Source organism: Scatophagus argus, chromosome 3 (genome assembly GCF_020382885.2).
Source record: "Scatophagus argus isolate fScaArg1 chromosome 3, fScaArg1.pri, whole genome shotgun sequence".
NCBI lineage: Eukaryota > Metazoa > Chordata > Actinopteri > Scatophagidae > Scatophagus > Scatophagus argus.
In genome coordinates, this window is record NC_058495.1 from 15,706,259 (window position 1) to 15,719,196 (window position 12,938).

The 12,938-nt window shown below is 39.7% G+C and overlaps 1 protein-coding gene across 2 annotated transcripts; it reads right to left on the reverse strand.

Annotated features, from left to right (window-relative positions):
* Positions 1-795: 795 nt before the first annotated feature.
* Positions 796-12,858, reverse strand: LOC124056549 (serine/threonine-protein phosphatase 6 regulatory ankyrin repeat subunit C-like). Of its 2 annotated transcripts, XM_046384100.1 has the most exons (28): positions 12,702-12,857; positions 11,808-11,891; positions 11,330-11,408; positions 11,106-11,176; positions 10,796-10,996; positions 10,565-10,652; positions 9,585-9,727; positions 9,049-9,261; positions 8,804-8,882; positions 8,495-8,609; positions 8,022-8,104; positions 7,659-7,761; positions 7,398-7,466; positions 7,170-7,310; positions 6,979-7,026; positions 6,726-6,837; positions 6,529-6,600; positions 6,220-6,421; positions 5,927-6,014; positions 5,258-5,375; positions 4,908-5,127; positions 4,123-4,210; positions 3,951-4,034; positions 3,258-3,403; positions 2,705-2,787; positions 2,218-2,300; positions 1,760-1,851; positions 796-1,650 (listed from the first exon to the last, which is right to left on the reverse strand). In XM_046384100.1, exons 1-28 carry the CDS (start codon positions 12,726-12,728, stop codon positions 1,460-1,462), a joined length of 3,123 nt encoding a protein of 1,040 aa, XP_046240056.1. In that variant the 5' UTR covers positions 12,729-12,857; the 3' UTR covers positions 796-1,459. The 2 variants fall into 2 exon arrangements, 1 of the variants encoding a protein (XP_046240056.1); XR_006842984.1 differs by lacking the exon at positions 796-1,650 and having other exon boundaries at positions 1,795-1,851; positions 2,619-2,787; positions 12,702-12,858.
* Positions 12,859-12,938: the final 80 nt, after the last annotated feature.

Here is a 12,938-nt window from a genome sequence, read left to right on the forward strand (position 1 = left end):
TGAAATGTCAGTAAGATGTACAGAAGACACACTGTTTGTTCACAAAAAAAGCTGTAAGCGAGCAAATCCAACAGACAATCATGATTCAAAACATTTCACTGCAACCTGTGTTTCGAAATGTCAAACCACTTTTCCATGTTACTTCATACAAATGAAACAAGGGACAGGCTCACACTGAACTGACTTCAACTCTTATTTATGTGAAATTCACTTTCAAGCTTTGTATACCTTAGGAGGTTACCATACTGTAAAATGTAAACTTTAATGTCAGAGTGCAAATCATTTAAAGCCATTTAAAGATAATACAGCAGGTAAAAAGAAAATCAAATTAGATAAACGGGGGGCAATATCAAAGTCTGTTAGTGTACACAACTTTCAAAGTATAAAATATTCACGATATAAATTAAAAATCCTTGGGTTTTAGAATGCTGATCAGAAATAAACAAGCAATTTAAAGATGTAACTTACAATGTGCACTCTACCATTAATTTAAAAAATAATCAACCGACTAACCAAAAGATGAATCAGTTTTAAGCTGTGGGTGTAGAGCAATGTCACATGTACAAAGGATGCTACGCTTTCATGCTGAGTGTCTGAAAGATTCTCTTTTTCCTGCACTTTAAAACTGCTGTTTTCTGTAACATCCAGCTCAAAATGTGCTTTTCACTGTATCAACAGTACTGACCTGAGATTAAGTCTTTTCAATTGTTTTTTGACAGTACAAGTAAAAGGTTAACTTCATTTTAAGAAATATATATATATATATATATATATATATATATATATATATATATATATATATATATATGTATATATATCTACACTAGAATCTATATACTACACCATTAATACTATACCCACAATTGTTACTTTACTAAAGTGAAATGTCACTTCTGTAAATCATGATAATATGAGAACAATAAGGTTATCTATCTCAAGGTAGTGTTTGTTACACTCTGGGCAGGCTAAGAAAATAGAGTTGTATTAATTGCATAATAGGTTTACAGCACCTGTTAGATATTTAGAACAAGTATATTAAGAAGCAATATACAAAATAACACTTGAAAAACACACATGCAGACACACGCGCACACACACATACGTAAATTAAACACACAATCACCCGAGTATCTTTGCACCTGCATCATCTGAGGACGAACACAGAGATTTCAGGCTTTGGTGGGTAACAAGCTAAGAAAGGAAGCCAAAAGTGCTTATGTGACAGAGAAGATAATCTAAGATGTCCGCTAATATTACTGATGTGTAAGACTGCATTTTAGAAAAGCTATCAGTGCTACTGGTGCATGAACACATGATGCACCTGCAGCTGCGCATGACACACATGAAAGAAAAAGCTATGCATGACCATGCATGTTCCTGGAGACCCGCGTATGCGTGTGTGGTTATATGTGGACACTTTGGGCTACTGCAGGCCACTCGTGACTCTGCAGCTGCTGACTTAGGCATGACACAGGTTGCCGCTCGACCCACAGGTGGCAGCGATGCCGCAGTTTTTCAGCATGGGGTTGAAGTGGGACGATGCACCAACACCGGCCTCTCTGGGAGGGAAAGGCTTCATGGTGGACAGGATGAGCGCCAGACAGTCTGCCACATTCTTGTTTGGGGCACAGGCCAGAGCTGGTGTGTGGCCTGCACAGGGTCAACAGGGAAAGGCTGGTCCTTTAGCAACATTTTTGTTTGACAGGAAACATGAGCCACTTTGGTATTGCATCGCACAAATATAATCATTTCTGCTTACCCTCCCCATCCACTGCCATGACTGCTGCTCCTCTGCTCAGTAACACCTGCACTACAGTCGCCAGGCCTTTCCTCGCTGCAATGTGAAGGGGCCTGCATGAGAAACAGAGAGAGGCCCGATTAAACAGCGCTGAGGGAGGAATGCAACCACGCTGAAGAGTTCACATGCAGTATTACTGGCGCCTATGGCTGGTGAATCACATATAAATCATCACAATGCATCTGAAAAAGAAATTCCAGACAAATGATGATCTGGGGCATGTTGCAGCCTGTAGCGCCAGTGACTATTGTAAAATCCTCAGTTTTCTAATGGCCAACACTGTGATATGTTCGCATACCGAAATATGTTCTTTAAGTACCTTAATACTGAACTTCAAAATCCATTTTGGTTAATTTCAATGTTCATATATGTATAGTTGAATTACGTTTTGATCAGTGGCTAACTACAAGACAACTCACATCTGGAGAGCGCTGTTTGTTGCGTTTATGAGCGAGGAGTCACTGATCTCTCCCAGGATCAGCAGGGCGCACACCTCATGTCCCTGCAGAATAAAACACAGTGTATGAAGTGATACAGTGTTTCAGCAATATTATGCAACCTACTTAAAGATGTCATATGTTGCGACACAAAAAGTTATTTCCAATTAAGTTTGTGAATTGTGCAGTGTTATGGCACCATATTATTACATTCTCATTGTTGTGCCACTACAGGGTTAAATTAGATAATATAAAATTGAAAGCATATTTTACAATTGATTACATAAATTATTAGTCAAAAAGTCAAAATAAAGTGATTTATGTACATGTTTGGTTACATTTATATTCAACTACGATTTTATCATATTTTGGCAGGTTATCACCTTATCTGACTGTTGTTACTACATCCATGCAAAAGTTATCATGCCAATGCATGCATACAGTACATGCATTCGTATGTGTATGTGACCTTGCTGCAGGCTAAGTGAAGGGCAGTGTTATTATTGACATCCACCAGGGTCAGGTCTGGCTTCACATTGTGCAGCAAGAACTCTGAAATGCAGAAAATAAGACACTTTTCACAACAAACACTGGTCTTTATACCAACTGGTGTTTTTACATGGAGCAGCTCCCAATCAGGGGGAAACAGGGGAACAGACTGATGTGGTGTGTTAAAGGTAAGCATTAGTGAACACTGTGAGGGTAAAAAAGTGAAAATGTTCAGTCACTTTGTTTTGTCCACTTCTTGACAGTCTTTTTTAAAGTTTCCTCAGTGTAGATGGGGGTAATTGCATGTAACATTTAAAAAACATTGGCCACATGAATTTTATTCACATTTTCAAGTCAGTCTTTCAGCAGTTAAAACATAATATATGTCAGGCTTACAATAATTTTAAATGTTATTATCTGCCATAATTCGGTTTAGTCTCTGATCCCCGCACGCTGCCTGTTTCACTCTGGCAAAAGAGATACGATATCTCAATGAGACCTTTCTGTTGAGCAAAGAATAAATAAAAGCATACCAACAGCCCCTGTTTGTCCACAGTCAGCAGCAACCATCAGAGCAGAGCATCCACTATGGTCCACAGCATTGACTTCTGCTCCCTGGGCAATGACCAGCTGGAGCCCAGCAATGTTTCCCGAATAAGCAGCTGCATGCAACAGGGTCCTGCTCACACACACAAACACACACAAACAATAAGTAATAATTAATAAAGATTAAGGTGTAGTGAGCACAGATGGATGATTCAATATTCTCTAATTCTCTAATAAGATTCGTCGTGACCTTTTCCTACTGCTTTGTGTTATCGGTTATATTTATCAACTATAATTTGATCACCAATAGCATCCCTAGCACTTGCTCTTTCTGAGTATGATATCAATGTTCAATGAGTGTTTTTCTGAAAGCTGTGAAAGGTTATGCATTTGAATTCGTGCAAAGTTCAATATCCTTCAGGAAAACAAAAGCTTAACAAGATTCTACATGGGAGTTAAAATATGCATTTCATGCAACATAATGATCTGTTCTTGACTCATTTTTGAATGAAAGCCACCAAGCTGAGTAACGCACTGGAAGAAGTGGACAGTAATCATGATGAGCTGTCGTAAGAGCAAACTGCATACGTACAACCACTACTTGTAGAGTCATGTCTGGAGTCACACTGATCCATACCTGCAGTTATGATAAGCGAAACTCATTTCAGAGCAGCACCCACCTTCCTTTGGCATCACTGAAGTGAACAATTTGGGGGCCAACGGTCTTCACTAGAAGTCCAGCAGCAACATCATGTCCATTAACTCTACATTAGGAAGAACATCTTCAATTTATTGTTACTAATATCTAATAAACATATGTGTGACACGTATTTCCTCTGCTACAGTACTCACAGAGCACAGTGCAATGGGGTGAAGAGATTTCCTTCCTGGTTGCTAAAAAGTTTGTTTTCAAGTAAAATGCGTAAACATCCATCACGCCCTAAGGACACAGGAAACAAACAAACAAATGATTAATATTCCAATCTTTGTTTAACAAGACAAGCAAGTGTTTAAACTGAGAGATGCTAAAATGAAGCTGTGAATAAAAGATAGTGAAGTGTTGTTGCTGCTCTGAAAATGTCCTTCCATAAAAGCGTGTCTCAAGTTTTGAACCAATCTCTTTTCCTTAAAATGACTTCAGTAATAGAGAGGCAAGCGAGGGTCTTGAACTGGGTAGCATATGATCCAGAATTTGAACCTGCTAGATTGGACAGGGGTTTTAAACATTGGGTCAGGAGAGGTATCACATCTTTTTGTCTGCTCGCCTCAAATAGAAAATTTCTGAGTTATGAGTTAGTTTCAGATACATATGGACTGGAAAAGCAGGACATCCATAGATACAAAATCAAAATACAAATCAAAGAGGAGAAGAAATGCAATTTGATTTCTATATTTCAGGACGCAGTTAAGACTTCGGTTGGAGAAATATACTAAGCGCTTGGAAAAATGGATTGTGTATGCACCGTGAATGGTGTGACATTGTACCATGATGTAGACATGTGTATAAGAATACTTTGATCTTAATTGTAACACTCATGATGATCTTATGTTCTTGTAAATAAATAAATAAATAAAAAAGTAAAGAAAAAAAAACGACTTCAGTATATTTGACATGACTTCTTGCCCCGATGTCTCACCATGGTAGGCAGCCCAATGGGTGGGCGTGTAGCCTCTATAGTCCAATATGGAGTCCAGAGGGTCAGCTTTCATAGCAGCTTTTAGCAAAGTTTGCAGTAACCGCATGTGGCCGACGGACGCTGCGAGGTGCAGCGCGGTTCTTCCCTGAGAGTCTCTGCACAGAGCGGAGGCCCCATGTTCCAACAGAGCAGACACACAGCCTTCACTGCCCAACATGGCCTGCAGGGGGGGCACATGAGATATGATGTGAGTGGAAAAACAAAACATCTGGTTACACAAGCAAGTGAATTTTAAAAAAAAAAGTGAGTGACCTAACACGCACATAAACGTGCACGGGAAATACACTTACAGCTCTGTGTAATGCAGTGAAGCCCTTTTTGTCTGCAGCATCAGCCTGCGCTCCTTTTTCCAACAGGATGTGGACACAGTCAGTGTGACATCCCAAAGCCGCCAGCATGAGAGCCGTCCTGCATACGGAAAAACAAACAAACAAACAAACAAACAAACAAACAAACAAACAAACAAACAAGAATTGACTGCTGTGATTATGTCAGACTGTTCAGTGGGTGAAGTAACCTGACTGCATTACGGGTTTGTAGACTTCAGAAACAAGTAAGTAAATTAATCCGACAATCCCGTCACAATTTTATCACTAATAAACGCAACACTGTCACGCTTTACAACATTCTCTGACTCGGTCACCTCGCACATAAAGTTATTGCTTTATAATACCTATGAATTAGTATATTTTGCTATTAATGTAAATCCGATCTGAGCCTTTAGATGCTTGGTGCGTTACTAGATTGGCGTCATTTCAGTGCAATAAATACTTACAGTTAGCTCAACAACAGTTTCAAATTGAAATGTAAATTTCTCTGAGACGCTATTCGAAACTACGTAGTGACTTCTTGGGTTAAATGAACTTGTCTTTGTCGTGAAAAGATAAATTATGTCAAGTTTTTATTTGAAGTTTAACAGTACTGTCAATCAACAGAGCATAAGTTATAAAGAGACTCACTGTCCCTGTGTATCTGGACTGTCGATAATGTCAGCACTTTGTTCCCTGTTGACCAGTAAAAGCAGACACTCCATTTGGCCCTCAGCAGCTACACGAGGAAAGAGTAAAAGGAAAACATCAAGCATCATTTCCAGAAATGCTAAAGTTATAACACAAATTTTAAAACTGAATGTTTCTCGTCCATAAACCTCACGGTTTATTGTCACCACACTGTACACCAAAAGTCACCAACGCAACTTCAAAACCAAATGTATACTGTATGTGTGTGTTCTGTCACACACAAACACACACACCTGCAGCATGGAGAGCCGTCCACCTGCGCTTGCGCTCCTTGAGTGTGTAGGAGGCTTGATGTTTCAGCAGCACTTCCACACACGGGGCAAAACCTCTCTGAGCAGCCAGGTGGAGAGCAGTTCTGCCTTCAGTGTCCCGCACATCCAGACTCACTAATGTCTCAGACAGCAAATGCAGGGCCTCACAGTGACCATAATATGCCTGTAATAACAGAATGCATAATAACAGAAGAGTTAAAGGGCATTAAAACATTTGGTTTATGTTTAAAAGTCATATCTTTTACAGCACTGTAATAACGTGCTACTCACAGCTAAGTGCAATGGACTGACTGGAATATTACTTTCAACCTCTTCTAGACAGTTGAAGGAAATCTCCAGGAGCTGCAGGAGGGAGAGAGGGACAAAGAAAAAAATAGAAAACCTCCTCCACTGAGGCTAGCCTAAAATCGACTGACAAAAAAAAAACGAACATTAAAATCAAAGCCAAGTCAAAAGATATCACTGACCAATTCCAGGTGCTGTTTGTTCCCATAAGCTGCTGCATAGTGGACGGCACTGTAACCCTTACTGTTCTTCAGAGTTGGGTTTGCCCCATTGTCGAGCAAGTAGTCTAAACACCTGAACACACAGAGAAGAACAAAGTGAATCCTGTCTGGTTAGTCTTACGAAAAAAGTTTGATTTTCAGCATTTCTTAACTACGTACTTGAAATATACTATTTCAGGATTAAAAGTATGTGTGATAAAAAAATGTGACTTACAGAGATGCTTCTTGTTCCTTTTCCTCACTGTAGTCTTTGGTTGTGTCCCTTCAGTGGAAAGAAGTTTTAAAAGGAGACTTTTAAGACAGGCTTGAATGACATCAGGATCGACAACAGAGGACAGCACACAGGATGTTGTCCTCTGAGTAAAAGGAGTAAAACACGACAATTACAGTAAAGCTTTCTCTCACCCACAAAAGGTGTGTGAAGCGGCAACGTAATGCAGAGGGCTGCAGCCTGTCAGATCCGGCTCATTGACCTCAGCGCCGGCTCTCACCAGGGAGATCGTGCACTGGCTGTTCCCATTAGAGGCAGCATAGTGCAAAGGAGATCTGTGAGGTACAATGGGGGACAACTGTGATATCAGGTAACACCAAAGCAGAGTTAAAATCTTAGCTGAGCTTAAAGGCAATGCTTACCTTCCCAAATTATCTTTTACATCCAGGTCAGCAGAACTACTCAGCAGCAAGTTGAGACAGTCAATGTTTCTGTCACATTGTGAACATAGCAGGGAAACAGTCCAATATTTTTAATGATGGTTAGTTGACAAACAGAAGGTAGATTTTTATCAATAAACCAAACTCATTTCAAATGAGTCTAAATCTATATCTTGTCAAATAATCAAAATACAACAAGGAATATAAAAATTGATATGTGTGTGTGTGTGTGTTTTTGCTCACCCTCCAGAGGCAGCTGCATGCAGGCAGGTCCTCCCGTGGTCATCCACGGTGTTTATATCAAACCCAACTGAAGGCTTTTGAGACAACGTGACGTAAAACTGGCCTGACCGAGAGACAACCAAGAATAAGGCTTTGTAAAGCATAGACAGCTCGGGTCAGTAATTAAAATGTAAAAAGTGAGAAGATAAACTGAGGAGGAAATCTTAAAGAAGAGGCAGCGCACACTTAAACATGCTTTACAGTGGTTGTCTTGTGTGGTCCTCTGACGTATTTTTTTTAAATCTGATTGCAGGCAGGGAGCCAGCAGAACTGAGCTGTGCAGATACGCTTTAAGGCCGATGCAGATTTAATGCAGATTCTCACCATTAGACAGTAGCTTTCGACAACAGTCTGGAAATCCGTAGAGTGCTGCTAAATGCAGTGGAAGCATCCCGTCAATCCCCTGCCTTTAGAGATCATAACAAAAGATTAGTCACTTCAGTATGCGTATACAAAACAATTTTGTGTAAGAAACTGTAAATTAAGTGCAAAATAAAACTGATACAATCTTAGTGATTTTAAACTTTTTCTACAATCCAGGAAAGGTGTTGGTTTAGATTTTAAAGTACTGGCAATGAGTTGGCATCTTTGTATATGGTGTGAGGATGTGCTTTAGTCAGGAGGTAGAATATTATAGGATCTAAACTGAGTCTGGTGTGGGTGTGTGTGGTTTGGGGTGAGAAAGTAAAATCCAAACATTCAGAAAGTGCAGCTGAATAATACAAACACACGCAGAATTTAAGTAGCGTAACTGCAACGAGAAACAACCAGACTGACTCGCGTTTGGACAGACTTACCTCGACTTGTCGGCACCATTTGTCAGCAGAGTGCTGATCAGCAGCTCCTGACCATATCTGGCAGCAACATGAAGAGGAGTGTTTCCATACATATCAACACAGTCAACCTCCCCACCTGTGTACAGAGGAAGAAGGTGATATAACATGAATAGAGTAAGTGTTTCAGATGAGGACATGTACTGAACTTTTAAGTTAGAGCAGACTGTGAAGCCAGCATTTCATTTCTTTTTAGAATCAGTAAAGTGTTACAAAGAGGATGTTGTGCATAATGTAAATATGTTTGTAAATATATTTTTTGATTCATGTTACCATTTTGGATCAGAATCTGGGAGCCTGTGAAGCGCCCGTGCATGGCAGCCACATGCAAAGGGCTCTTCCCTTCTTTATTCTGTTAAATAGAGAAGATTAAAACAACAGAAGTAGTGTAGCTAAAATAATGGCATAAAGCATCATAACCTATACATTGAATCCTCAGACCACATAACACAATCTAGTAACAAGTAATTATTTATTTTGTTCGCGTCATATCAGCTTATTAAAAACCAGCTCTTAACCTGCACGTTGACGTCTGCACCGTTGTTGATTAGCAGCTCAAGACACAGCATCCCACTGGAGGAGGCAGCAGCCAGATGCAGCGGCGTGCTGCCGTGGTGGTTGGGCTGATTGATGTTGGCCCCGCAGTTCACCAGCTCAGTGGCCACAGTGTCCTGCCCCGTGTAACAGGCCATGTGGAGAGCTGTGTTCCCAAAGACATTGGCTTCATCAGTCTGAGAGGAGATGGAGGAGGAAAAAAAAAAGTGATGAAACAGAATCCGAATCAACATGAAACCAAACCTAAAGCTGCACAGGACACCATGTTATTGAGCTTTAATCTTATATCAAACCGTTTCTAACTACAGACTGCTGTGTTTTTGGAGCGTAACTGAGCAGAATGTTTTCTGGCATCTTAATTCCGACTCTGAAACAAAGACAAACTCCTACAAATACTCTTCAAACCCTGTGAAGAGCGCATCTCATCATTTTAGGCTTCACAGTACATACACAGTACATAAAACACATGGCAGCTAGAATTTGTGACAAGCCACTGTACCTCCACCACCAGTCTCGACAGATATTTGACCACGTCTAACTGTCCACTGGCAGCTGCAGCATGGAGTGGAGTGTAACCTCGTTTGTCCTTGCACAATACATCAGCACTGTGAGACACCAGCAGCTTCACAACCTCCATATGTCCTGAAAGAAGAGCTGAACATTTACCACAAGCAGGTGCCAGTGCACCAATCCGTGCCAAAGGCCCGTTTGCAAACTGTAGCACAGGAACCGCACATGTCAGTTTACTGCAATATTCATCAGATTTGGACCTTGTTAACATAGACTTTGTTTAAAAATCAAGACTAGTTTAAATAGTTTAAATCGACTGAGGTTCCTAAGCCAAGCCAGTCACATAATGTATGTCAAAAAAATGTATTTTTTCATGTCAGGGAAAAAAAATTATTTACCCTAACTTTCAAGTATATAATCAAATTCACACAATCAAACAGTCATGCAATACTGTCACAGACATCCAATCAGACAGTGGAGTGAAATCAATCTGAAGACAGTGACAACATGTTGGCCATGTGCACCCCCTGCAAACAATTTGACTCTTTTAGACACATATTTTACAGTGGAATAACCTTTTTCTGCAAAAATGATCATTTCATTCATCATGTGATGTTCCATACCGTCTTCAGTCCACCACAAAATTTAAACTGCTGCTGCCACAATTACAATATAGAGCTTTCTTTTATGCAACCTATAATATCCCATGAAAGTGTTAAATTGTATGGCTTATAGCAAACGGCAACAACGTTTGCCTTTAACTTAACTGATCAGCTACATAGCATCCTCAGTCAGTTCTCAGGGGTTTTTTTTATTATTATTATTACATTGGCTAGTTTGTAATTAATTTGCTTGTTTCTTTCTTGTGTGTATCAGCACACTTTGTGGCAGACATCTGATCTTCCTTACATTTATGTAAGAAAATGATTTTATTCTGGCCAAAATGTGACAATACATGACACCACTTACCCAGGTATGCAGCCCAGTGGATTGCCTGCCTTCCCTTCTTGTCTTTGGCACACACATTGGCCCCTTTGCTCAGGATCAAGTTCACCATCTGCAGAAACATAATAACTGGGTCAGCCACCACAACAACGGGCAAGTGAACAGCATCTTATTTTGTCCTGACAGTTTAGCAAATTTATTTATTGACATAATGAAAAGTTTGATATCAAACAGGAAATCAACTTCATAGTTTACCTCTCCATGACCGCTATGCGCTGCATGATGCAGTGGTGTCCTTCCTGACCTGTCAGCAACATCCAGGCTGCACACACGTGGTATCAGAGCTAAAGCGCAGCCTGCAGCCCACTTTGCAGCTGCCATGTGTAATGGACTGTGACCAAACTTGTCCCGTGTGTTGACGTCTGCTCTGTGCATTAGTAGCAGCTCCACAGCTTTCTGGGGAAAAAACACAAGAGTCAAAGTAGGCAAACGTCAAACAACAAAATCTGATAGTCGAGTTCTTCCTGAAGTCCTTTCCCCTCTACGCACTGAAACGAGAACGTACTTCATTTTGTGAGGCAGCTGCTCGATGTAAAGGAGTCAGCAAACCCTGGTCCTTAGCATTGACATTAGCACCTGTAACAGAAAGCAAATGCAAAGGTAGACTTTACTTTTTGATGTTTTTTTGTGAATTTCAGTTCTTCTAATTTGGACTGACTCATTGTATTAATTACTAGAAAGGTTTCCTATTTACTCACATATTTTGAGCGAGATAAATAGTTTTTCTACCTGAAGCAATAAGTATGTCCATAGTGTGGACATCGCCCAAATAAGCAGCAGCATGAAGTGGTGTGCTTTGTTCTTGGTCCTGAGGAAAAAGAAAAAAAATCTAACAATGATGTAGGCAGACAACACATTTTTTTTTATTTTATTGCTGTACTCCTGTATAATATGTATTTTTTGTCATATTCTGACAGTAAATGCACAATTAATTTGCAATTTCATCTCTTTTCAACTGTTAATCTTAGATATTTGCATGAAAAATGTAGTCACATTGCCATTGTACATTAAACATGTCCCCAAAACTTGCTTGTAAACCTGGCAATAACCAATAATATACACAATTCACTGAATGACTGAACCAAATTCAAAATTCAAGAAAAACTGTGCTGAGATACATAGCTGTAACACTTGTATCAGCTCAATATACATCTTCACATTCAGCTGAACATAGGTTTTTCAAAACATTACTGTAGAATCATATTACCGGTGAATTGACATCTTCATTATTGCTCAGTAAAAATGTCACTTCTTCTCTGTTTCGGCTGAATATAGCCTGGACCAATGGAGACTGAAAAAGAGGTTTGACATGTATGTTATTATGAACAGTATGATAAACATTACATTACATTCAAATTAGATGCAGTTCATTGCTTTCCCAGTTATTTTCTGATCTTTCTCAGATACCAACAAATCCTTTGGATGCAGTGACTAGACACATTTTCAGCTGAACAGCTTCTTTCAGATGAACTTTTTGAAACCTACTAGAATCTTTAATACATTAATGATTTTGCTGCGGTACCAATGACTGAGTAAAAATGACAAACAACATCTTCCCTGTGCATTTCCAGGAATAACGTCAATGATTAAATTGCCTTAATCAATTAATTGAAAATCTGCCTCATTGAGTTAAGTTAATCATGTTCGCACTGGCATTCAAGTGACTGAACAAAACGTGCAAAAATGATGCAAACACTCTGGCACTTCTTGTGAATGTTTACGATCTTTGTTTGAACGTCTAGAAATGACTCATCAAGCTCTACAATCCATAGATGACGTTAAAAGAACTATGCAGTAGACATATGAACACAAGTAAAAACTAATGTTTGAAGTGTGTGTTTGTTAGGGTTTGGACTTCATGTACCAGGGGGCCCAATGACCCCAGTGATAAGGTCCAGCGATAGGCGTTATTACAAAACTGAAACATCGAATATCAAACTGAAACTTTGTCCAGTTTTGCATAGTAACTAACATCAACTAGCCGTGTAGCAAACTTTGCTCGACAAGTCGCTAACATTATTAGCCGGCTGTTTGCAGTGTTCATGAGAAGTACTGTTAGTTATTTGCCAGCAAAGACAACAGCAAAAGCTTTATTTACTACCTGGTCCTTGATATTTCTTAACTCCATGTCACTCCCAGTCACTCTGAAAGCTCCTTCACTGAGACTGAGTGTAAAATTGACTACATGTCAGTCTATAGCAGCTTGTTAGCTTTTAGCTTACTTAGCTGCCGCTGGGATATGTGATGTGTAGTTACACTGTAGATCCCAGGCTATCGCGAGGAAAGTTAAAGAGACGAGATTTGGAGGAATATACTTGTCACATACAGTTCGGATCAT